Source organism: Triturus cristatus, chromosome 3_1 (assembly GCF_964204655.1).
Source record: "Triturus cristatus chromosome 3_1, aTriCri1.1, whole genome shotgun sequence".
NCBI classification, from domain to species: Eukaryota; Metazoa; Chordata; class Amphibia; order Caudata; family Salamandridae; genus Triturus; species Triturus cristatus.
The window spans coordinates 674414256-674440962 of NC_140583.1; the positions used below are offsets into that span (position 1 = coordinate 674414256).

At 48.1% G+C, this 26707-nt stretch overlaps 1 protein-coding gene across 6 annotated transcripts in view; it reads left to right on the plus strand.

Moving 5' to 3' along the window:
• NAP1L4 (nucleosome assembly protein 1 like 4) overlaps positions 1-26707 on the plus strand; it is a 1162803-nt gene that overhangs the window by 878954 nt on the left and 257142 nt on the right. For all 6 annotated transcript variants that reach the window (XM_085644739.1, XM_085644737.1, XM_085644738.1 and 3 more), the window contains 2 exons: positions 17743-17862; positions 17946-17975. In XM_085644739.1, the coding sequence (XP_085500865.1) occupies positions 17743-17862; positions 17946-17975 (150 nt within the window). The remainder of the gene's footprint in view (positions 1-17742; positions 17863-17945; positions 17976-26707) is intronic.

Here is a 26707-nt window from a genome sequence, read left to right on the forward strand (position 1 = left end):
CTTTCATTTGGAAGGCAGAAATGCATCGAAAGTCAATAGGTAATAACAGTTGCTCTACAATTCAGTGTTACACTAAGTTTCCCGAGAAAAATGGTACCTCACTTGTGTGGGTAGGCCTAGTGCTCGCGACAGGAAACGGCCCAAAACACAACGTGGACACACCACATTTTCACAGTGAAAAAGAACCCTTTTTTTTTGCAAAGTGCCTAGCTGTAGTTTTTGAACCCTAGCTCTGCCGGCACCTAGGGAACCTAGCAAACCTATACATTTTTGAAAACTAGACACCCATGGGAATCTAGGATGGGGTGACTTGACTGGCTCGCACCAGGTTCTGTTACCCAGAATCCCTTGCAAACCTGAAACATTGTAAAGAAAAACACTTTCCTCTCATTTCTGTGGTGGAAAGTTCTAGAAACTGCGTGGATCCACAAAATTCCACCCACCCCGCGTCCCCCAAAGTCTTCCGAGAAAAATGGTACCTCTCTTTTGTGGGTAGGCCTAGTGGCAGCGACAAGAAACGGCCCAAAACGCAAGGTGGACACACCACATTTTCAGAGTGAAAAATGACCCTTTTTTTGCAAAGTGCCTAGCTGTAGTTTTTGAACCCTAGCTCTGCCGGCACTTAGGGAAACCTAGCAAACCTATACATTTTTGAAAAGTAGACACCCGGGGTATGCTTGGGAGTTATGGCTTGCATCGATCCCCCAACGTTTTCTTACCCAGAATCCCCTGCAAACCTCAACTTTAGCTGAAAAAATCACTTTTTCCACACATTTTTGTGTGGAAAAGTTGTGTCATCACCGGGCTGACAAAAAGTTTCAACCAGCCAGCGCTCCCCGGGTCTCCCGATAAAAATGGTGCATCACTCATATGGGAGTTCCAAGTACCCGCGACAGGCAAGGTCCCAAAACGAATTGAGGCGACATCAAAATTGCCTATCGCAAAACGACCTGGTTTTGCAAGGGGGGGGTCACCTGGGTTTTTGGCCCCGTGCTCAGCAGTCACCTAGGGAAACCTACCAAGCCGACACATTTCTGAAATCTAGACACCCGGGGGATTCCAGGGAGGTATAGCTTGCATTGATCCTCCAAAGTATTCTTACCCAGAATCCCATTCAAACCTCAAATTTGCAAACTTGGGCCTCCGACACGAGCGAGGCACCATTTAATCGGGAGACCTGGGGGAACGCTGGGTGGTAGGAAATTTGTGTCAGCCCGGTGATGCCACAACTTTCCCACACAAAAGTGTGCTGAAAAAGTGATTTTTTTTCAGCTAATTTTGAGGTGTGTAGGGGATTCTGGGTAAGAAAACGTTTGGCGATCCACGCAAGCCATACCTCTCTCGAATCCCCCGGGTGTCTAGTTTTCAGAAATGTGTGGGTTTGGTAGGTTTCCCTAGCTGGCTGTCGAGCCCGGGGCCAAAAACTCATAGGACCTCCCCCCTTAAAAACCAGGTTGGTTTGTGATAGGTAATATTGATGTTGCCTCACTAGGTTTTGGGCCCTTGCCTGTCGCGGGTACTTGACCCACCCACGTAAGTGAAGTACTATTTTTATCGGGAGACCTGGGGGAATGCTGTGTAGAAGGAAATTTGTGGATCCACGCATCTTCCAGAACTTTCCCACAACAGAATTGTGAGGAAAATGTGTTTTTTTGTTTTTACGAAGTTTGAGGTTTGCAAGGGTTTCTGGATAACAGAACCTGGTGAGAGCCAGACAAGTCACCCAATCCTGGATTCCCCTTGGTGTCTAGTTTTTAAAAATGTACAGGTTTGCTAGGTTTCCCTACGTGCCAGCTGCGCAAGGCTCAAAATCCACAGGTAGGCACATTGCTAAAAAAAAGTCGGAGCCTAGTGGTCTTTCTGCCGCCCTGGGGGGGAATCGGGGGTGGAGGGTTTGCCCCGTCATGCCCCAAGGGGGGTAGAAAGACTGTGGCTATTTTTTTGTGGGGGTGGGGGCATTGGTATGACCATTTTGGGCAGCCCCCACGCATAAAAAAAGCCAGCGTAATCACTGACGCCTAGTGGACTTTCTGCCCCCCCCCCAGGGGGCAGATCAGGGGCCTCTGCCCTCCACGGAGCAGAAAGACTGGAATTTCTCTCGGGGTGGGGGTATTGTCATGCCTATTTTGGGAAGTCCCTACACGAATACAAAATAATTGGCGTGTCTGTTTCGGGCAGCCCCCACCCTAAAAACACCCTAAAACAAATGGCCCCCAAAATATCCCTGGCGTCAAGTGGGCTTTCTGCCCCCCCTGGGGGGCAGATGGGGGGCAGAAAGGCTGTAATGGTGGTGATGGGGCATTGGCGTGCCCGTTTCGGGCAAACCCCACCCTAAAAACAAATGCGCCATAAAAAATACCTGGTGTCAAGTGGGCTTTCTACCACCCCTTGAGGGGCAGAAAGACTGAATTATGCCAATTTGTTTTGGGGGGAGCAAAGGCCCTTGCCCAAGGGGCCGCCCCACCCCTCCCTGGTGTATAGTGGGTGGATCCCTGGTTGGGGATCGCCCTCCTGGGGCGAGATCCCCAAGCAGGGATCCACTCGGGAGGAATACCATTGGAAAGGGGAGGTTCTCCCCTTTCCAGAGATAACCTCTCCCGTCTTTCTACGTGCTCAGGGGGCTGAGAGAGCCCCCTGAGCACGTAGCAAGGGAAACTGAAATGAGCCTTAAGGCTCATTTCAGTTTCGGTTTCAGTGAAATGACGTCAGCGCGATGTGCGCGCTGATCGTCATTTCACTGAAGTGGGGGGGCCTCGGGAGCTGGGGAAGCTCTTCCCCAGCTCCCGAGGCTACAGGGGTGAAATAGAAATCCCTCTGGAGCCTGCACCAGAGGAATTTCCGGGGCCATGTGCCATGACAGCCGGGAGCCATCGAGCGCACACGAGCACCGTTGAGTACGACAGCTCCCGGCCGTCGTGCGCATGGAAGGGGTTAAAAGGTTTGAAAATAACAAAAGTTGAAGTAGCCCTGCCATAGTTGAGCTCTCTGCTGTAAGGACGTGTTGGCAATCTCAGGAACTTCTGTGGGTGTCTATCTCCTGGCATGTGTACAGAGGAGGTTTGGTTTGTGAGAGGAGGCTAATCCGGCGACTGCCTTTCTGCCCCATACATGCAGCTTCCAACTGGCCACTCGTAAGCTTTCTTGAGTACCAGAAAGTGACTCTGTTATGTTGTGCAGGTCTGGGGAACTGTCGATTTGAACGCGTCTGCTTCCTGTAGTTCTCCTTGTGCTGGTAAGTGGCACCTGTGTATACAAGATTGTGGCTAAGGATGCTGGGACATAATAGTGGCTGAGTCCTGGATTGCCACACAAATGATCCTGCAGCAGCAGCCCCCTGAGGGGAGTGCGCAGTCCAGTAATGGTGCAGAGGGACATCTCACCCAGTGGTGATTTGGGCACAATATCACTGATGCGGGCCGACACCGGAATGAAACTGTGTAACCAACCAAGGAGCGGCCCTGCTGGAAGGTCATCTGCTCCTCATCTACTGCATTGGGCAGCAGGAAGGATCAGTAGCCCTGCACATATTGTGGTGCTTAATTTAGGTATAAGACTCTGTTGCACACGGGGCCCAAATAGACTGCCACGCAGTGCTGTTCTCTTCATACGGACATTACTGAGGAGCGTTTCTGATGTACACAAAACTGCTGGGGAGTCCATTATATGTAGGACTCCCGGCTTTATGGTATTTATTTTTTTGCCTTTTCCGTCTGTATTTATCCATCTTTATTTTTTGCTAATTTTATCTGTATTTATCCATATCTATTTTGGGTTTTGTGGAAAAATTAAGCTGAAATTAGTATATTTCCACATTTATTTAACCAATAAATATGCACTCCTACTTGAATGTCTGCCAGGTTTCAGCGCTGTGAACACCCGCAGAAGATAAATCAGTGCACTTGTATGAAAATATGCACATTTCAGGATAAACCTTGTGCATATCTAATTCTGTTAAAGCCTCTTTACCAAAATTCCTTTCTTTTTTAACCCCCTTATCTATCAATCCACACATCTATTGGCCTGGCAGTCATGGAAGACAGTATTTAAAATTACTCAAAAAGCAACTCAATTTCCATTGTTATCCACATTTAAAAATACAGGCAAGAAAATGAATGCTTTCTGTCTGTATTTATCTGTAAAAATCAGTAAAAACGTAAAACAGGGAGCCTTAATTATATGCCACGTTGGGGAGCCTGAACAGCATGGACATGTGATGACCTCTCACTGGCATGTTCAGGGTAAAATGGGAAACAACAACATTGTGAACTGCATTGGAGCCTGGGGCGTGGGGGCACCAGCAAGTGTCATGGTCATGAATGGCATCTTGGTGGCACACTGGTGGAGTGAGATCGACCAAAATCCCACTGTGTCACTTGTGATTGGCCCTACCTTGTTCTAGACTATATTTATTGGCCTCCCACCAATGTTCTGAAAGCATTAGTCTCAAATCGCTCACTTTGCTGCAGCAGGAGTGGCTGGCTATTGTATCCGTATTGTCGTACCCTGCCCACTGCTCAGAATTGGAAAGTATAGTGCCTTACTCTTTTATCTCTCTTGAGTCTATATTGTGCATGTCCCTGGGACAAAGGCGAGGGCCCAAGAAACAGGGACAATCATATTAGCAGTACCCTGGCATATGTGTGTGCTCAAAAGCACTTAATACGACCCGGCTGTTAATGGACAAATGTCTGCAAACAAACTTGATGCTATTTTAGAGACCATCATTTCCGGCAAAGACATGCTGAATAGTAAAGATGATAGATTGGTGGTGGACATAGGTTTACTCAGGGATGACCAAAGCAGAATGTTGGAACGTGTATGTGAGGTGGAGGTGATGGTGGCAGAGCTTGCCCCAACAACGACAGACCTTAAGCAGCAGTTGCCAGCCAGGACAGAGAAGGCCCAACTGCTGTAAAATAGGATAAATGGTCAAGAATACCATGCAGGATAGTTGGCTGGTCCAAAAACATAGTGTTGTTCCTGGATGACTGACTGCAAGAAACATTGGCACTGGACGACCTCTCTAAGTTTTACGTGCTCTAAAGGGCTCTTGGGGACAGATGTATGACCATTTTTTGTGGTCGCAAACAGGAAATCGGCTCGTTTGCGACAGCAAATCAAAAGGTCCTGGCAGGTACAAATGCTATTTTGCGATTCGTTTGTGACTCCCGCTGTTAGGAAGGGCGTATATGAGTGCCTGCATGGATGACTGAGTGGATGTGTATGAACCTCCTCGCGCACTACTAGTAGGAGATGAAGTCCCCGTGGCTATTGAGTGTCGGTGGGGGCCAACTACTCCTCCTATTACCTTCAGTAAGTCTCATACATCGGGATTGCTGAGATCTGATAGCAGACCACGCCCCCTTTCTCCACCACCCTGCAAATGCACCTCCTGGCGCAATACTAGTAGGGGTATGAATTCCCCTTGGCTATTGAGAGTCCTTGGGGGGCCCACAACCCCTCCTGTTAACTTCAGCAAGTCCCATACAGTGGGTTTGCTGAGAGGTTTTTGGTGGCCACACCCCCTTTCTCCACCACTCTGCAAACACGCCTCCTGGCACACAGTTGGGGGATGAAGTCCCCTGGGCTCTTGAGGGTCCTGAGGGGGGGGGGGCAACTAACCCTCCTGTTACCCCCAGTAAGACCCATACAGCTGGATTGAACCAAGAGCACGCCAGGAGGTGCATTTGCAGAATAGTGGAGAAGGAGAGCGGGGCCTCTCGCGAGTTGCAGCATTTTTGTATTTCTCTTTTTTAGGAAGGGTGGCCACTGTACAATTTCTGATATTGCCCACATGTAGCTCCCTCTGTCCAAAGCAATTGTGCTCCGCTCAATGCTCTTGCTTCCATGAAGCAGACCAGAGTTTGTTATGGCTTGGCGGGAGCGGTGCCATAGCAAACTGCAATGTCACAGGGGTGGACACCCTGGGACATTGCTGTAGCCGGACCTAGAGGGATTGCGATCTCCAGGGCCATGCAGGGCTCCTGGAGGGGTGCCGCCCCCCTCCCATCTTGTATATAGTCCTGGGGAGGTGGTGGGCTGTGGGCCTCAGTGGACGTCCTTCATTTGTATGTGTGTCCTGGGGAGGTGGCGTTCCCTGGGGCTACGGGAGGTGGGGGGGGCTAAAGCCCCCCCCATGCATCATTATTTATTTTAGCATCGGGGAGTTAGCGGTTCTCGAGGCTGCAGGGGAGGCCCTACAATTTTTTTTGTTTTTTAAATGCATGTTCACTGGGGAGGTGACTGTCCCTCGGGGAACGGAGGGCCCGCAATGCCCCAGATAATATTGAAATTAGCCCTGGGGAGGTGGCGGTCCCTGGGGCAGAGACGGCCCGTGAGGTCCCCCCCACCCCATATTCTTCCAATTAGTCCCCGGGAGGTGGGGTTCCGGAGAATACCTACCCTGCCTGCTTTTCTTTATTTTCTCTTTTTTGGGGGGACGTTCTGAAGCAGAGTCCCAAGATGGCTGCCAACACTTTGTGGTTGAAGTGTTGGCAGCCAGTCAGAGCAGGGCATTTCCCCAGTAGCTCATCTTTGTTTGCGAAGACTTCTTGACCAGAGATATCACTATAATTTTAAACTTAATTTTGTCAACAGCTACTGAACAGATTTACACCAAATAAGCAACAGCCACTTCCTTGAACCAACATCTACCTCCCTGCCAAATTTGCTGTAAGTCGGTTCAGCGGTTCAGGCTGTAGGTGTGGCTAAATGTCGCTGTGAGAATTAACAATACAAATGTACCCTTATTTTGCACCCCAAATCCTCTGTCCCCACCACACGGATCACCCCTAAACTTTCCATGACAACCAGAACCTACAGCGACACTTTTTGGGGAAAATGTCATGAAGATTGCTCAAACGACTGCAAAGTTATAGCCACGTCAAAAAATGCTTTTCCTATAGAAACTGGGTCTCAACTAGAACTACCTACTGGTAACCGCCAGTAGCTAATATATATATATATATATATATCTATATATATCATTTACGGGGTACCCCAATCAAATTGGTTACTTATTCAGTTTCTGTCCTAGTGGACATCTAGAGACAACCCCTATGTGTTATGGTTTAAACCAGGTTCACTGCTCCAGGATCTTCACATCAATCGATCTTGAGACTGTGTGAAAGAATATAGTTAAATACATTGGAAGTGCCTAACGTAAGCAAGTAACCAAGAGCTAATTGGCTGTTTCTCACCAATTTGCTCACTTTTCATCATTGCCGACTTTCCTATAAAAGCGGAGGAACCAACACCCGGACAAAATCAGAAGGTGGATGGGTGGGCATTGTTGCATTGTTCAGCATTCCGTCCATCATTTGTTCCTTTTGCTTTTGTCGCCTTAAGTGGGAAGGGTATGCCCAGACATGGGCCCCTTGCTCACTACGCCACTGGATTCAAGCTAGCCTGGTTGATGAGGGGTGATGTCCTGAAACTGGTCCCAGGATGCTGGTTTCTGTTCCAGGGAGAACCTGGCTTGGCAGTTTGGGCTGGACTGTTCTCATTGGGAACAGGGTCACAACTGATTTGCATATGGCTGAGTCCAAACCTGGGTGGTGTGGTGAGCAAAAGAACGATGGATGAAACCCAGATCTTTGTGACTGGGGGTGAATGTTTGCACTGTTCAGCATTCCGTCCATCATTTGTTTATTTTGCTTTTGTTGCCTTAAGTGTGATGGGTATGCCCAGATATAGGTTCCGTGCTCACTGCGCCCCTGGATTCAAGCTAGCCTGGCTGATGAAGGGTGATACCCAGAAACCTGTCGCAGGATGCTTATTTACGATCCAGGGAGGACCTGCCTTGGCAGTTCGGGCTGGACTGTTTTCATTATAAAGTGTGATAACCCAAACAAGTTACAAGAACGTCGTAAGTGTGGGCATCTCACAAAAAGATACGGACTGGTCTCACACACCACCTGGTGTCATGCTTCATCATTGACCAGTCCTCGCCCTCCAAAACCTTCGTTTGATGGAGGGCGGGCATACACTTGACGACAAGGATGCACTTCTAAGTGATTGAGTGGGGGCCCGTGACTATGTGAGTGAAGTTAAAAATCATTATAGTAATCAGTAGCAATTTTTTAATGTGAAATGAAAACTATATGATATTAAAATAAAGGTGTGACGGTGATTGGGACGGTTATTGTTCCCAACCGTCTAGTGAATGGTCTAGTGGATGGTCGACATGTTTCTGCCTGAATCGCCCCGAAGGGTCCGTGGCATTCATCAGGACCTAGAAATAAAGAATAAAGGGCTCCGTTCTTACCAAATTTTGGTAATGTGTAACCACTGCGGGAGTGTGGCATTAGTCACACTTCACCGTCTTAGAACTGCTTCCAATAGTGAAGCCTGAAAAAGAGATTATGGAAAGCAATGGTGTAACTCGCTGGGTCATTTGTACCTGTAAAGAAAAAAGACGAAAACAATGCATGCATTGGTTGTTGTGCGTGACAGAAGTGTGTACGTGACTTGGTGCCACTCTATTTGTGTACACTAGTGCAGAAATATGGTGGCAGACGATGCTGCTACCAGGCTTACCCTAGTAATTTGGACAACCTGTCCCATGGGGGAAGGGGCGGGGGAGAAACCACAGTTGTGTTTCCTCTGTAAGAGAAAACATAAAAGAACAGATCCACACTCCACCGTCAACGAAAAAAGCTAGTTTCTCCGAGACTTTACACGCCTCCTACCGACATCTTTGCTCCAGGCAATAGAAGCACGGGACACCGGGAATCGCTCACATGCTGACAATTATCGCAAGTTGCTTCATTTATCTCAATTAAGCACCCGATAGTAACCTTTAAATACTCCGCCCGCTCCCTGCCATTTCCACATTCGGGAGGACCGGGAGCGGACGTATAGGTTTCGGGACGCATTGACCACAAGTTACAGTAAGAGTGTGTTTGAACTGAAAGACGGTGGAGTGTGTAAAACAGTATGGGTATGTGAAAAGATGTAACAATGTTCACTCACCTTATGAGACTGGTTAAGATCACGATTTAGCTCGTTTTGTGAAATTCTTCTCCAACAAATACGCTTTTATCAAGGATCTGTTCTTTTATGTTTTCTCTTACAGAGGAAACACATCTGTGGTTTCTCCCCCGCCCCTTCCCCCATGGGACAGGTTGTCCAAATTACTAGGGTAAGCCTGGTAGCAGCATCGTCTGCCACCATATTTCTGCACTAGTGTACACAAATAGAGTGGCACCAAGTCACGTACACACTTCTGTCACGCACAACAACCAATGCATGCATTGTTTTCGTCTTTTTTCTTTACAGGTACAAATGACCCAGCGAGTTACACCATTGCTTTCCATAATCTCTTTTTCAGGCTTCACTATTGGAAGCAGTTCTAATACGGTGAAGTGTGACTAATGCCACACTCCCGCAGTGGTTACACATTACCAAAATTTGGTAAGAACGGAGCCCTTTATTCTTTATTTCTAGGTCCTGATGAATGCCACGGACCCTTCGGGGCGATTCAGGCAGAAACATGTCGACCATCCACTAGACCATTCACTAGACGGTTGGGAACAATAACCGTCCCAATCACCGTCACACCTTTATTTTAATATCATATAGTTTTCATTTCACATTAAAAAATTGCTACTGATTACTATAATGATTTTTAACTTCACTCACATATTCACGGGCCCCCACTCAATCACTTAGAAGTGCATCCTTGTCGTCAAGTGTATGCCCGCCCTCCATCAAACGAAGGTTTTGGAGGGCGAGGACTGGTCAATGATGAAGCATGACACCAGGTGGTGTGTGAGACCAGTCCGTATCTTTTTGTGTGATGTCCACACTTACGACGTTCTTGTAACTCGTTTGGGTTATCACACTAGGAGTAGCTCTTTTGTGGTAAATATATAGTATTGGAGGCTGCTGCTCCTAGAACCCCATGCCTCTTGTTCCCTCCTCCACACATCTAGTGGAGTTCTCTTGTGATTGGACTGTTTTCATTATAACCAGGGTCAAGACTGATTTGCATATGGCTAACTCTAAACTGGGGTGGCGTGGTAAGCAAAACAACGATGGATGAAACCCAGATCTTTGTTACTGGGGGTTAATATTTGCATTGTTCAGAATAGAGACATTTGGCAAACTGATTTTCTCCTCCATGAGCCTTTCTTTGAGGTTGGTAAATGCCAGCTGCCTTCTAGGCCACTATTCCCATGCCATATTTGTCACAGTGACATTTGCTGGCTGTTCTGCATGGCCTTCTGGCGTCCCTTGCTCAAGCTATTCATAATGCTTGTGGTGCAGGGAAATTCATAATATGCTCTAGTTTAGGACATGACACGCTGATTGGGTTGAGCGATGTGCACCAGTGTCCCCCTTTGGCGCCTCGCCTGAATGAGGTCTACAGGTTTCTCTGAATATGTCCACACATCCCTGATGGATATGCCATTTGACGCACTTGTCTTTTTGTTGAAAAAGCGGATTCAGTCCTGCACAACTTTATGGAGTGTAGGGCCACAGCACGTTCCTTTGGCCTTTCGGCTCCTAGCAGACATTTCCACCTACAATGTCCCCCCTTCTGTGGCTACGGTCGTCAATGACAGACCCCTCCACCAGGCCAGTAGGCCTTTCAGCCCGCATGTGTTTGAGGCTGCGGATCTCAGAGGCAACACCCAGCACAGCAGGGGCAATGTGCATCTCAGTTACCCGCCCCTCCTTCATCGGCAGCTGCAAAACAGCTGTGTTTCCTGCTGGCACAGAGCCACCCTGTCGGTGCAGGAGGATTAATTAATTACAGGGGAGGCAGGTCAATACTTGAGACAAGTGGATCCTCCAAATTGTACTCCAGGGCTACACCCTGACATTTCTTTCTACCTTGCTGCACCTTCCACCACCATCAGAGATGCTGATGGAGGACCATCAGTCCTTCTTGCAGTAGGAAGTGCAGGACCTTTTGGCCAAAGTTGCTATCAAGAGGGTTCCAACCTTCAAAGCAGGAACTGAGAGTTACTCGTGCTACTTTTAGGATGGAGGCCTTAATCTTATTTAGATCTTCGCTCTCTCAACACATTCCTGCAGAAGGACGAATTCAAGATCCTGGTGCTAGTCAAAGTTCTGTCTGTCTTGGACTCAAGAGACTTAATGGTGACATTGGATCTGTAGGATGCTTATTTACATTTCCCCTTCCTGCAGGCATACAGGTGCTACCTGTGGATTACTGTGGGCCAGGAGAATTTTCAGCATGCAGTGTGCCATTTTGGCCTCACCAGTGACCCTTAGGTGTTCATGAAAGTGATAGCAGTGGTTGCAGCACACCTTCAGAGGTACTAGTCTTCCTATACCTCGAAGATAGGCTTCTGAAGGCTGGCTCATCCCAGGCAAGTGTCAACCATCTACAGACTAAGGCAAACCTCCTAACATCGTTTGGGTTCACTATCAACGTGCCGAAATCACAACTGACCCCTCAGACGCTGCAGTTCATCAGAGCTAGTCTGGATACAGGATGGTTTCAGGCCTTCCCCCTGAAGTTGAAAATCCATGATATTCAGGCTGTGTTCCTGATGTTTCAGCCTCAGTCCTGGATCTTAGTGCGGAAGACTCTGAGACAGCTCAGCTTGTTGGCCTCTTGCATTCTGCTGGCCACACATAACCAGTGGCACATGGCGGCTCTGCAGTGGGATCGCATGTGCTGGAGGGCGCAGTATCGGGGGAATCTGTTAGATTGTATCTAGATTTCAGAGACGACTGCAAAATACCTGCAGCTGTGGCTACTGGACTGCGATTGGGTGTGTGAGAGGCCCTTCTCCTTACCACACCCAGAGCTGACTGTGGTCACGGATGCATTGCTACAGTGTTAGCGAGCTCGTCTGGGAGAGGTGGGAGACTAGACTCAACATCAATTTGTGGGAGTTGAGGTTGATTCTCTTGGAGCTGAAGGCTTTACTGCCCACCACCAGAGGAAAACTGGTGCAGTTGCTCATTAGACACCACTACTGCAACACTACTGTGGTGCTTCAACAAGTAGGGCGAGGTAGGGTGCTGTGCCACAAGACTATGCACCTTTATGGAATTGGCTGGCCTGCGAAGGCATCTTTTTGGTGGTAAACCACCTCAGAGGATCTCTAAACGCCAGGGTGGAGAAACTCCGCTGCAGACGCTTAGAGGATCGCAAATGGCAGTTGAACCTAGAGGTGGCAGGGTGTGTCTTTCATCAGTGGGAAGAACCTAGATCGATCTTTTCTGCACTTCAGAGAAGATGCAATGTCAGCACTTTTGCATATTGTAGTTTCCAAGGTAGCATTCTCTTGGAGATGCCTTAACCATAGAGTGGAGCTTGTGACTCCTAAATACCTTCCTGACACTGCCTCTCCTGCCACGAGTTCTGAAGATCAGGAACGACTGTGCCCAAATTATCATAGTGGTGCTGTAGTGAGCGAGGAGTGTGTGGTACTCAGAACTGCCGGGAACAGGCATCTGTCCTCCCATTAAGCTGCTGTGTTGGGAGGATCTTCTGTGCTGCAACGGAATCTGCACAATGTGCATCTCTGCTCTGTTTGTGCTCTGTAATTGAGTGGTGGTAGTTGACTTTGACGTTCCTCCTGATGTTGTGCAGGTCATCTTGGTGGCTCGGTGCCCCTCTACAAAATTGGTGTATGCCAGTATTTAGTACAAGTTTGTGGCTTGTTGCAGCACCCAACAGATAGAACCACTACAAGCCAGGCTGGCTGAAGTTTTGTTGTTCATTTTGTTCCTGGCCAAGTATAGACTTGCTTTGGTCACTGTTAAAGGTTACTTCTCAACTTTATCTGCTTTTATACAGTTGTCAGATCAGCCTTTGTTTAAATCACTTGTTGTGATGAGATTTTTTTAAACGTTTGCATCATTTATTTCCACCAAAACCCATTGTGATAGCGCAGTGGAACTTGAGCTTAGTTCTCTCTTTTTTGATGCCCCCCCCCCCCCTTTTGAACTGCTGCACAGTTGCAGCCTTGAGACTTTTCACGTTGAAAATAGTATTTCTCATCACCATAACATCGGCTAGATGTGTGAGCGAGCAGAATGTTCTTTCTGTCAATCCACCTTGTACAACTCCACAACACCTGTCAAAGGAGGAAGAGTCTTCATTGTTTGGACCTAAGAGGCCTCTAATTTTTATTAATTGCACCAAAGAACATCAAGTGGATGATTAGCTCTTTGTGGGTTTCTCCGGGGCAAAGAAGGGCAGGATAGTGCAAAAGCTGACCTTCTCCCAATGGACTGTTCTCTGCATAAACATCTGCTACACACTGGCAAAGAAGCATCCTCCAAAGACCACGCAGATTCCTTCCACCAAAGCTGAGGCTTTTACCACTGCAATACCAAGCAGAGTACCTGTCTTGGACTGGACATTTGTGAGGCGTCTACATGGACATCTGTTCATACGTTCACGAAGCACTACTACCTCAGCAGTCAGGTCAATAGAGAGAGCCTTTTGGCCAGCTCCATCCTGCAGGGCATTTTTGGCATGATCCAGTTCAAAGACCCACCACCTGGAGTGGCACTACTTTGGTATCTATTCTAGAGATGAGGAATCTGCAGTTAAGTGTCCATCAGAAGAACAAGTTTCTTCCCTTCGGTAACAATCGTTCTGGTGGATACTCAGATTCCTCAACTCCCCATTGTGTGAATTGGGCTCTTTTTTCATCTAAAATTAGTATTGATCTAGAGATCTGGCCACTTGTCATGCCAGTCTGTTGATAGGCTCTGCATCTGAGGGCGCAGACAACCTAAGACAGTAACTGACGTCAGTTTGCATGGGCGCTGCTAGTATGCGGCTCCGCTCATCACTTCCAGAGCAGAATGATTTTGGCACGGAACAATACAATGCCACCTACTGGCACGCAGGTGTACTGTTTTAATGTTTCTTGATCCAGTTTGACGCCTGGGTAATATTCTGATATGAGATATCCGCTGATAGAGTATCCACCAAAAAGAACATCACAGAAGGTAAGTAACGTGTGTGTTACTCCTAATCTGGATACCATCCTCCTCTCTGAGTTTGACCTCTGATGTAAGTGGAGAGAAAAGGGCTGAGGTGTGGCAGCCATCTGGCTCATAAAGGCGGAAGCTTATAACGCACAGATGAGCAGACCCCAAAACTTCATTTAGCGATTTGTAATCTGTTGCCAGTCACCTAGCTGTTCAGCTCCGGTATCTAAACTCCCAGTGAAGGTGTCAGTGTGCTGAGTAGGAATTAGATCTCCAGCAAGCAAGATTGTGTAGTGAAGTAAATGAAGGTCAGGTCCACGTAGATTCTTGTAATAACAGGTATTTGAGTAAGATGGTATAAGGTGGTAATTGTAAATATTAAGATGAATCCAAACGATAAAACCCCAGCAGGAGCTGTAACCTTTCAGCTCAGTCCCAAACTCCCAACTGACTAGAGCTAAGAACCCAACATTCTAAATATGTCATCATGAATAATCACATTCCAAATGATGACAGCAGTAAATAAGCTGGAAAGCCAAAATTACAGATTGGCATTTTTAACTCCCACCTAAAGTGGACAGTGGGGGTGGGGGAAAGGAGTTCCACAGAACTCAACACTATCTGTTATACAACCTCATCGTTCTCCTCTTACTTCCATTCCGCATCTATTGGGATTTTCCCAATTCAAGTATGCAGATGATACCCAGATTCTCGCGAATGTCCGGGAGAGGGGTGATCCTGGCTCCTAAACTCTTGACTCTGCCTTGGTGTTGATTCATAGTTGGCTAAGATTAACTTTCTTAAAACTAAATTCTTCTAAGTCGGAGATCTTTCTAGGGATGAAGGTAACTCCTGAGACGTGGTATTTTGGCCACTGTTGAATGATCCCGCCTCATTTCCCCCTGATGTAGTGATAAAGTTGGGTGTACCAGATTAAAGCTAACAAGGCAAGAGTGCACACAATAATTAAATGTCATTATCCTTTCTGATGAACTAGTAAGATGCCATGCAAAACAATTCAGATTAAAAAGGTTTAGTTATGAGCACACTCTGACAAATTAAGGTCAGCTCATGTCCATCTGAACATCTGGACCTACCTGAAATTTCAGTGTCTCATCTGCAGTACATCCAGAATGCAGCAGCAAACATCATCTTTGGCAAGAAGGTATTTATGTTGCTTTCTTCTAAGATAAGACATTTGCACTGACTCCAAGTTAGTGAAAGTGATATGCTGTATGCAGCTAATATTCTGTCAGAGCCTACATTTCTGTTTGGCCCAGAGATTCTTTATTCATCAGTCCTCCGCCATTCTTCATTCTCATCATGTCATATAGTTCTTTACTGTGCCTACATTTTAGCTGCTCGTAAAAGAAGGTAGAGCCTTCTCCTTTAAGAATACTAGTGTGGAATGCCCTTTCAGTTGAAAGAAATACATTATTTTGGTTTTATCATTACCTCACGACATGGCTACTTAATAAGTATAGTTTGCTAGTCTCGCAGGGTGCATAGTAATGTTTTCCTAATGTGCTAAAGAGACCTTCTTCAAAGGTTGAATGTGTGTGCTCTGTAAAAGCCCTTATTGATTGATTGTAATTTGTTTTGCCAGCCAATAAATACATTTTTACTAATAGTCATTGATAAAAGGTTAGTTCTGTTTTGGTCAAACTCTATTCAATTCAGAGAGCAGAAAAATGTGCTATGCGGCTGAAAAGCTTACAGAATAGAAGCAACATATACTCCAACAAAACAGAGGGCAAATTCACTCTGAACTGCTCAAATAACTCCGTACAAGCCCTTATTTCTTCCTCCGTTGTGTGATTTATTTCATGCAGACTAAGGCCCTGAATTCCCAATTCTTTCTAAATCTTTGTTTGCTCAGGAATCGTAGAATAGAATTCACTGCATCCCTCCCATCAATTTTCCTCGTTCACAATTCCCCAGATATGCCCTGGTGAAATTTATTCGTAGGAAAATACCCATTAAAAAGGCAGAACATGCAGATTTTGCTGTGTTAAGTGCCAAATCCACGTGTTATGCCCCATTCCGAGGCGGCCCACTCTGATTAGGAGGTATGTACTACACCCCTTAAATACCCCACTGTAGGGTATCCATATTAATAAATACCTTGACTTGTTATGCCCTACTCAAAACCCGTTTCTAAATGTAAAAATGGTACGATCTAGAACTCCAAAAACAATGGCGTTGGGATGATGTAATTCGAGTAACATTTTAAATGTCAATGTCTCTTTTGGTGGGTGAACAATCAAATCTATCAAGAGGTCTGACTTTCCAAACCCATCTTCAAATCTGTCCATGGTTACAGATGGATCACATCAACTGCGACTTCTTGCCGACTTTGTCGCCACCTCCCTTAATCTGCTGATGGTGCCAGCAAGCACCAAGAGTACGTATTTCACCCTAATAATGAAATACGCCCTTCATTGCCAATAAGATTGGTTTCCTGGAACATCACCAGGTCAGGTTTTGCCACTGCAGAAATTAGGAACTGTGCCATGTTTGATTTTGCCGCTAAGCCAGTTAGCACTTCAGTAATGTCAGGCACTGCTTTCCTTTCAGCCTCCGCAATCTCACGACATATGGTCCTGATTCATTATCCTCAGGGTGCATCCAGATTTTAAATCACTGTATTCTGCACATATCTATCACAGTGATCATTGCTGTCCACTCTGCTTCTCTAACCTTTTGCAGAAGTGATTCCAATCCCATAAATTCGTACAGTAGACCTAAAAGTGAACATCACCCCGCTGTTAATTAAATGAGGTGGTCGTCGCCCTAGTTTTGTTTCACAAAGAACTGAAAATGGTTCTTGTGGACTTAGCAGAGGGTGATTAAAACTGACGATGGGCCTGCCAAACCACTAGAGTAGAGAAGGATCCTCCTCTTCCTGCCCCCGATTGGCCACACACCAAAGTTATAGTTCCCCGCCACTGTGGTTGGGTATTTTCACATAAGTCACTGCTGCAAACACAGAGGGAGCACTTTAAGTAAACGCATAATGCCGGCCTGGCTACCATGCCATGCAGGCCTGGAAAGCTAGCAAAACTGTCGTAGACGCTCTGCCGTCTAAAAAAAGAAAAAAAACTGGTTTGGTCAACAAAATGAGGCAGCTGAACCACAAGGTGGACAGAACAGGACATCCACTGATGTATTATTGTAGTTTGTTTTCGGCCACCATTAAATGGACTCATTCGATTCTAAGATTTTTTTTTAAACCGATGAGGCTCATGAATGAAGTGTTCTTATTGATTAATAAAATACTAGCATGTCTGCCTCCTGATCCGGATTGTCTGCTAATATTTGTAGGGACCAGTGTCTAACCACAACTAACCTGAGCTTCTACCCTTTACTCCTTTGTATTCTCCTAGACAAAAAGCTAAATTCAAGTAAAATGCCTTGTAAAAATAAATGGGCACATACACGTTAAAAAGAGGAGACTACCCTTTTATAGTCACCTGGTTGACAACCGTAGAAAATTTAAGTGAAGCACATGTTCTATCTACAAGAGTACATGTACAAACTTTTCTTTAAATTGCACTGTAACAATATGTTCTTGAGACAAAAAATTTAAACAGAGGTGCAAATTAGAAAATAAATGCCTCCCTTGTTTACCAAAGTATGAATGTTCCATCATAATGAGTACATTCGATATGATTATTCCTTACTATTCAATATTGCATTAGTACTCAGCTTTTTTTTTTGTGCAATATTTTTCACCTCTAATCATGCCGCTCTCCTCCTCACTTATAAATTGAAATATTGACTGAGATAATTTACTTATTTAATTTTCAGGATGAAGATTTGGAGTTTACGTTAGCCACAGATTTTGAAATTGGACACTTTTTCCGTGAAAGAATCGTTCCTCGTGCTGTGCTATATTTCACTGGAGAAGCCATAGAGGATGATGACAGTGTGCGTATATCTTACAAATTAACATGTTGATCATGTAAAAAGTGTTAAGTAAATGCTTAAAACTTTTCATTTTGTTTTTATAGTTTGAAGAACTTGAAGAAGGGGATGAAGAGGTGAGTTGCTCAAACAGTAGTCACTTTTAATTTATTTATGGTACATTGAGAGCCATGGTCTGAACAGTTAAGACAGTTTATTGCTATCCAAGATGATATAAAGCTGATGAGCTGCTATTTGTAGTATTAGCTGTCTGCTAATTTAAACCATAAAATATCATTGCCACAGTTCACCATCCTACAAGGATTACCTGAGTGCAGTACAAGGGCCAGTCTGTTGAGGCATCTTAGAATAATGGATGGGATTTTAGAATACTATTAGGATACAAAATCAGAGTTAATTATGAAAAGAAATAAAGGAACAGTTGTCCTTTCGCCGAGAATAATTTCTGGACCATTGTTCACACCTGTTTTAGAACATTTTTAAGGAGCAAAATTGAGGGTCATGAGGAAGAAATAAGAAGATCCCTTGGTAGGCTAGACCTGGGCATGAATGAAGAAATGTTCTAAAGATTGTGTTGCAGTTGGGGTAAAGGGGTCCCAGGTTGGAGGCTAATGGTTTGCAACCTTACTTGGATATATAATTAGAATCCCGTAACGATGCAATCAGATTGATCTGTCTGGGCAAAAGCTTGTACATTACAGTATTGTAATCATGCAGAAAATCAAGTGTACTTGAGCACTTTATTTTTTGCATCTGTTGTGCTCCAACATAAGGAGAACTTGGTTGCGGTCAATCTCCATGCTTTGCTTTCAGAATATGAAGTGAGGTTTATAAGGTTATTTCAGCCTGACTCTTCCAGATTTCATAAAAGTAAATACATTTGGTTCTATATGGAAACCATCCTGTGGTATTTTCAGAGATCAGCCCTCGTGTGTTAGGCAGATCTGACCCATTTTTGCAAGAGACTAGGCCCGTGGACTCCTGTTATGTAAAACTTGCAACAAAAATGTTGTTTCTTCATTTGAAGAAATCAGTTTTGAAAGTTTCATCTGTTTTTGTCCCACTCCTGTGGTTTCAAACTACTCTACATAAATTTGCAAAGGTCAACATTCTAAAAGGTCCTAGAAACTTATATGGGCCTGCAATGATTCTGAATGTGTGTGCCCTAAAACGCCTCCAGAGGTTTAGGCTGGTGCCATTATATTTCCCATACCTCGTGCAACTACACCAGGACCGGGTTCCATGTGCATTTGTTATGTTATGTTATAAAATGCTTGTTAAGCACTGGAATGCCGAGGCGTCTTGGCGCTGGTGTGTGTAAGTGGAGCGGAATGATAGACTGATAGCTAATCGAGGTTAAACAGCCGAGATTTCAGGATTTTCCTGAAGGAAGAAAGACTCGGCTGGAGACTAAAGGCCACAGGTAATTTGTTCCACAATTGGGCCGCACAACTGGAAAGTGAGCGGCCACCCCATCTGGCCCGTCTATATCTAGGGGTACAGATCAGGCCAAGATTAGCCGATCGTAGGTCTCGCGGGGGGTATAGAGCCTGAACCTATCCTGACAGTCCTCAGAGCCACCACCATATCGTGCATTGTGCACCAAGCAGAGTGCCTTAAACTCGATTCTCTGCTGGACAGGGAGCCAATGTAATTACCTTCTTCCCTGAGAGGTGGGGTGGCCCTTCGGAAGCTTTAGAATCACTCGAACTGCAGCATTCTGCAGTGATTGAAGTTTACTGACCTGATGCTTATCAATGCCCAGGAACATCGCATTACAATAATCCAATCTGGACATGAAGAGGGCAGCCATTACCGTCGTTTGAAGTGCCCGGGGGATGAAGGGTAAGATTTTGCACAGGGTCTTAATTAGGAAAAAGCAAGCCGATGTTAGGCTATTCACCTGAGCTGACGTGTTCAATTTGTCATCGAAAATGACCCCAAGGTTCCTCACTTTTCTTACTGGTAGAGGACACTCCCCCGCCTCTAGTGACCACCACAGATTGCTCCACATTGGTGATCCGTTCCCAAATTCAATCACTTCTGTTTTCTCCGTATTAATTTTCAGGAAACTCAGGCTCATTCACTCCATAACATTCTTCAGACAAACATGGAATCTTGCCGCTGTTAACTCCGGCATGTCTGAGACAGATATCACCAATTGCGAGTCGTCCGCGTACGACACGAGAGTAAAGCCGTGTTTCCTCACCAACCTGGCCAGCGGCTTCACATAAACATTAAGCATTGTTGGGCACAGAGCTGAACCTTGCGAAACACCGCAGGGCAGATTAAAACTGTCCGATTGTAGGCCCTCCCAGTTCAGACTTTGTTTCCTATTGTCTAGAAACGAGGAGAGGAGGGCCATAGCCAGCTCACTAATCCCTATCTCCTGTAGTCGCCGCACCAACACCGTGTGGTTAACGGTGTCGAATGCGGCCGACAGATCAAGGAGAACAAGGATTTCCCCCCTCCCCCCCCCATCGACTACTGACCGAATCCCCTCAGCTGCGGCGATTAGGGCAGACTCAGTGGAGTGTTTTGGACGAAAGCCATGCTGGGGTGGATCCAGCAGGCTGTTACTATCCAGATATTCAGTTAATGTTATATTAATTGATCTTTCAATGACCTTGGCTACTAATGGCAAACCCGAGATTGGCCGATAGTTTTTAAATTCAGTGGGCTCCAGAGTGGCTTTCTTCAGGATCGGCCTGACAGGGTAGATCCCAGATGCCAGGACTTGATTAATCAGAGAGGTAAGGGTTTCACTAATCCTCTCCGCCGCCAGATGCATGATTGCCGGGGGACAAGGGTCACAGGCTGAGCCAGATTTAATAGATTTTAAGATATCTATTACCACCTCTTCCGATAGGGGGTCAAAACTTGTCAGTCTGCATAACACTGTCTCCTCCCCCTGGGGGAGATGATGTGTACCTGACAAAGAGTTTAAGTTTGATGAGTACACCAGGTCATCATATATTGTTTGCACCTTATTCTGGAAGAAAACCGCCAGCTGATTGCAGAAGGCCTGGTCGGGTTTAAACAGGCTACCCTGCTGGGGTTTAGCTAGAAAAGACACGGATTTAAACAGCTCTTTTGCAGAGTTCCCAGCATCCTGGATTTTCAAGGTGAAATACGCTCTCTTAGTGGCCAAAATGGCCTCTTTATATTTATTCAAGGCCCGATTGTAGGCATCTTTACTAGTCTTACTGTAATCCACTCTCCAGAGACGCTCATACCTTCTACATTCAACTTTTAGTCGTTTAAGTTCCGGGCCATAACACCGCGTCCCCAAAGGGCGCCTGTTTACAGTGGCGGTATGCTCGGGAGCGATACAGTTGACCGCTCTTTGGATCCATTCGTTAAACTGGGTGGCAGCCACCTCGTTATTCTTATCTAAAGTTGGGGGGGAGTGATCAAGAGCGGCCTTTTGTGATCAGAAAGCCCCAAGCGGAGCAGTAAAAACTGTTGGTAGCCGCAGAGAACTGATCTTTTCAGTGTGTTCTTGTTCTGAATTTTTAGCTAAATGATTTGCTGAGACATAGTCAGTTTCCTCCGTATTTTCAGCTGGTATTTCTAAGGTGATTACCTCTTCTGTAATTCACAGTAGGATTGTGGTTACCTAACCAAAAGACATCTGGCCAAGACACTTTTGTACAGAAGAGTTATTGTTGCACATACTCATTACAAAACAGCTCTCTGTTGGCCAATTCACAGATTGTTTTCTGACAATTTGTTGACTTCTGGGAGTTGAAAAAAAGTCTAGGCCAAATGTAACCGTGGATATGATGGCTTAGTCTGAAACACCTGCACTATATCATTGTAATGGCTTTAGCATGGTGCATTTGGGTCTGGGACAGCAGGAGCCAGTGAGCTTTTGCTAGAATTAGCAGATTTGGTGTGTGGATGGGGTTGTAGAGTGCGACATATAAGGAAGCTGCTCTCCTGTTAAAACTTGGAACTAACCAGGGTTTCTGCTTTCTTTTTTTTTGCATAATTTATAAAGAACTGTAAACTTCACATAGCGTTGTTTGCACTAACACTGGGTGCTTCATTGTGTCTAGAAAAAGCTATGTAATCAATAACCATTTATTTTTCAATTAGCAAAAACCATTACAATGTAATTAAAAAAAACATCTTGAAACATTTTTCAATAAAGCACATTCGTATGATATTAAAATAAGAACTTAAAGTATCTCAATAGATTATTAAAATAAGTTAAACAATTGAAACAATTTATCAAAAATCTAGAACCTATAGCAGTTAACTCAATTATTGCACATTGCTTGTATAATTTAGACATAAAGCCCCATAGGACTAAAAGTCAATATGCTAGAATAAATAGCAATGTTCTAAAATTCAATATGCTAGAATGAATAGCAATGTTCTGAGGACTGGTAGAGTAATTCTCATTATAAAGGTCTTTCTATTTCCCCATCCAAGATTCTTCGTACTGCTCGGTGCGCTAGAGTGCACAGTGATATTCTGAGAACTAGCAGCACGTTCCTCATAAAGATGTCCTTCTATTGCGTATGCCTGTCACTGCCTGCATTCAGACTGCTATTTGGGAACTAGGACAAGAGGAGCTGACTAGTAAGCTGTACATCGTATCTCTGCAGGCATACTTTGATTGCAATCCCCATGAAACATGGTTGCAAATACTTTCTTATATTCGACAGATACATATTATATGGGGCAGTGATTCCACGCAATACCCACATCCACAGCATCACTCGCAGTCAAAAAGATTCTTCTGGGGGCGTGGCCAAGATGGCGGGGTGAGCGGACGCTTCCTCCTGTAGCTCCTCCGGCCCGGCCAAGCTAGAGCCCTTTTCTTATGCTTTTCTCCCCCCGCTGAGGCTCAGCGCGGGAGAGGAGCGTGGCGGAGCATCAGGGGTGCACATTGGTGCTGTTTTGGTTCGGATCGCCTCGGGGGAACCCCCCCAAAAGTTCGATCGAGACCAAGGAACGACGACGGCGAGCCCGAGGGGCGGAGCGCATTGGAGAGCTGTCCGGGCGCCTCGGCTGGGCCTGGTGCTGAAAGTTGCGATCTGGAGGGGATCTGGCCCGCCGTTCGACGGTGACTGAAGGAGCCTTGCGGGAAGGGACCCGACTGTGTGGAAGGCTTGGGACGGGTGCCCCGGCACTCAGACTGGTGACGGCGACACCCCGCACTGCGGAGGCCCTAACCCCTAGCCGAGGTACAGCGGACTCCCTGATGGGGTTGGACCATCTAGGCCCCTGTGCGTGACAGACGGGGGCCGGTGGTGGAACTTATTTTACTGTGGGGTGCCTCGGGGGGCCCGGTGGTGTCGTCGGGCCTGGTCGTTTTGGCTTGCTCCGCCCGGCCGCCATTTTGTCCCCGAAGGTGCAGTGGTGGCAGCCTTCGCCGGAGTCCTGGCTGCTGGATGCAAGCGACCCCCGCTGCTGCTGGGCTGATTACCGGAGGGATGTGCTGATTAGACCCCTCTGCTGCGGCCCCCTTGGTTGTCTCACACAAGCTCTTGCGGCTGACGGTGACCGGACTGGGCCGCCATTTTGTCACCTGTGACGCAGCGACCTCACTCGTGGGGGATACCCAGGTCGAGTGCTAGCCGGCGGCTGAGCATCCCTGGAGTGCCTGGATCGGTGCCCGACTGCGGAGCTAGCGATGTCTGGAAGAGGAGGCCCGAAGAAAGGGGACCGTACCCTGCCGGACATGCTTGGCAGGGCCCAGCACTTGCGGGACAGGACGCAGCCCTCACCGGGGCCCTCCCGGGCTCCGGTGGATGTGACTGGAGGGGAGCCACCCGTCACGAGGGCCTTTATGGAGGAACTGTTCAGCTCCCTCAGGGAGGACTTCCAGACACTGAAGCAGGAGGTGGCCAGCGAGGTCCGAGAAGTGCGCAGGGAGGTGGAGGGCCTTGGCGAGCGTGTGGAAGCGGCGGAGACGGAGGGCCAGCAGCGAGCGGAGGAGATAGTCCACCTCCAGCAGGACGTTCTTCGCCTCCGGGAACAGTGTGTGGAGCTCCAGGCCCACTCCGAGGACCTTGAGAACAGATCTCGGAGGAACAACATCCGAGTGCGTGGCGTGCCGACTGCGGACGAGGGGTCCGATCTGGGGAGCTACCTGCGGGCCCTGTTCCGAGAGATCCTGGGGGAAGCTGCGGACTTTCCCATCAGCATTGACAGGGCGCACAGGGTTGGCCGGCAGCGCCAGTCATCGGCGCCTCCACCGGACATTCTGGCCTTCCTGCCCGACTTTCCACTAAAGGAACGCATCATGGCTGAAGCCCGCAGGAAACAGCCCCTGACTTTCCGGGATCGGCCGGTGGCGCTTTACCAGGACCTCTCCGCCATCACTCTGCAGAAACGCAGGTCCTTTAGGATTGCCACTGACTTTTTGCGCGAGCATGAGACGCCGTACTCTTGGGGTCACCCCTTCCGCCTGATTTTTCGGTGGAACGGAGTGCTACACCAGCTACGCTCCTTGCAAGACATTTGTGGGGTCCTGGGGCTCACGGCGGCGGAGGAGGAGGGAGCTACGCCGTCGTGGAGGTCCTCGGAGAGACGGAACCGGCGGAGGTCAACGAGGCGGCGCTCAGCGACCAGTGTGGGGCGCCCGGACTCCCCCACCATCAGAGCGGACATGGCCGACGCCCTGAGGGTGGCGGCCGGGGACTCGACCGGCTCCTCTAGCGTGGCCTTGACGGCCTAACACACACTCCGGGGGGAGATGTCTTTAGCTTCTTTACATGCTTGGTACGGGGCGGGGGGGTTGGGAGGGAACGGTTGGAGGTGAGTGGCTGGACGTCCACTTTGCTCTTTTCTACGGACTTGCCCGTTTTGGGGCTTGACTGAGACTATGGGGTGTTTGAGTTTGTGGGTGGCTAGTTGCCAGGGTTGGGTTTTGGGTGGGGGAGGGGGTTGTTTGGGGTTGGGAAGGTCCCGTCCGATGTTGTATGCCCGCTTTGTTTTGGCTTGTCCTGCGCTGTGGCCCCGCGCGCCCCACCCGCTGATTCCCTGCCCATTGCATGGCGCTCCCGACCCCTGCGAGGAATGCCGGGCCTAAAGGTAGTGACCCTTAATGTTCAGGGTCTGAACAACCCGGTGAAGCGCAGAGCGATCCTGTCGTTGCTGGAGGGGACGCAGGCGGACATTTGCCTTTTGCAGGAGACACACTTATTGCCCCGAGATTGCCATAGGATGCGCTCTGCTAAGTTCCCTACCCAGTTCTTTTCCTCGGCAGCGAACAAGACGGCGGGGGTAGCCATTCTCCTAGCGAGCTCCTTTCGGGGGGAGGTGTTGCATAAGTGTGCTGAACAGAAGGGGAGGCTCCTTGCGTATCGCATGCGCCTGGGAGGCATAGCATTTACGGTCGGTTCAGTTTATAGCCCAAACGATCACCAAGAGCGCTTCCTAGATTCCGCGCTGGTGGATGTCACTGCTTCCCCCGACCGCCACATTATCTTGGGGGGAGACCTCAACATTGTCTTTGACTCTGCGATGGACAGATCGGCGCAGCGCTTCCCGCAGACGGGGGAACTGTCCCAGGCTGGGAGGGCCCGGATTGCGGAAATGGATCTGCACGACCTCTGGCGCTCCATGCACCCCACGGATAGGGACTACTCTTACTTCTCGCACGCACACCGAACCTACTCACGGCTGGACTACCTCCTGGTGAGTGGACCGATGCGTGCCGCTGCCACGGCGGCGGACATCGGGGTCCTGACCCTGTCTGACCACTCCCCAGTCACCGGCGTTTTCCAGTGGCCGGCGGCCTCCCCCTCTCGGGGGGTGTGGCGCCTCCGGGATACACTTCTACACAAGAAGTCGGTGGTGCAACGCATCGGGGAGGTCATACAGGACTATCTCACCCACAATAGCAACACTGACACCTCGCGGGCGACACAGTGGGCGGCATTGAAGGCCGTCCTCCGGGGGGAATTCATCTCTATCTCCGCAGCTGAGAATAGGGAGCGGCAACTGAAGAGGGATGAGCTGACAGCTCAAGTCCGGGAGCTCGAGCAGGTCCACCGCCGTACGGGGGTGCCGAGGGTGTGGAGGCAGTTGAAGGCAGTGAGGAAGCTCCTGTCGGCTCTGGATCTTGACAGGGCGGAGTATGCCGCCCTACGCTTGAAACATGCCTACTACACTGGGGGGGACAGATGTGGCAAGCTCCTGGCCCACCGGCTCCGGGTCGCGCAACAGCGCAGCGTCGTGAAAGAATTGGTGGGCGCGGACGGGGGGGTTGTCTCCGGGGACGCGGAGGTAGCGGAGTCTTTCCGCGGCTTCTACGAGGCGCTGTATGCTGAGGAGCCCTCCTCGCCACGGGATGCCGACGGCTATTTGGAGTCGGTGACCCTCCCGGTGCTGGATCCGGCTCAGGCTGACCACCTGGAGCGGGACATCCATGTGGAGGAAGTGATTTCCGCTATCGCGCGGCTGAAACATGGCAAGGCCCCGGGCCCGGACGGGTACACGTCGCTATTTTACAAGACTTTTTGCACGGCCGTGGCCCCTGTCCTTACTCGGCTATTTAACTCTTTCTCCGAACCCGGAGCCATCCCTCCGGATCTCCTGAGGGCGACGGTCGCGGTAATCCCGAAACCTGGGAAGGACCGGGCCCTCTGCGGCTCGTACCGACCCATCTCGCTTCTGAATGTCGACCTCAAGCTGTACACGGGGATCCTCGCGTCCAGGCTGAGTCCACACCTCCCCGACCTGGTGGAGGCGGACCAGGCTGGTTTTGTGCCCGGCAGACAGACGGTTGACAACACTAAGAGGGTGACGCATGTTCTGGAGAAGGCCTCAAGGATCTCGGGGGAGCGGATGTTGCTGTCCGTTGATGCGGAGAAGGCCTTCGATAGAG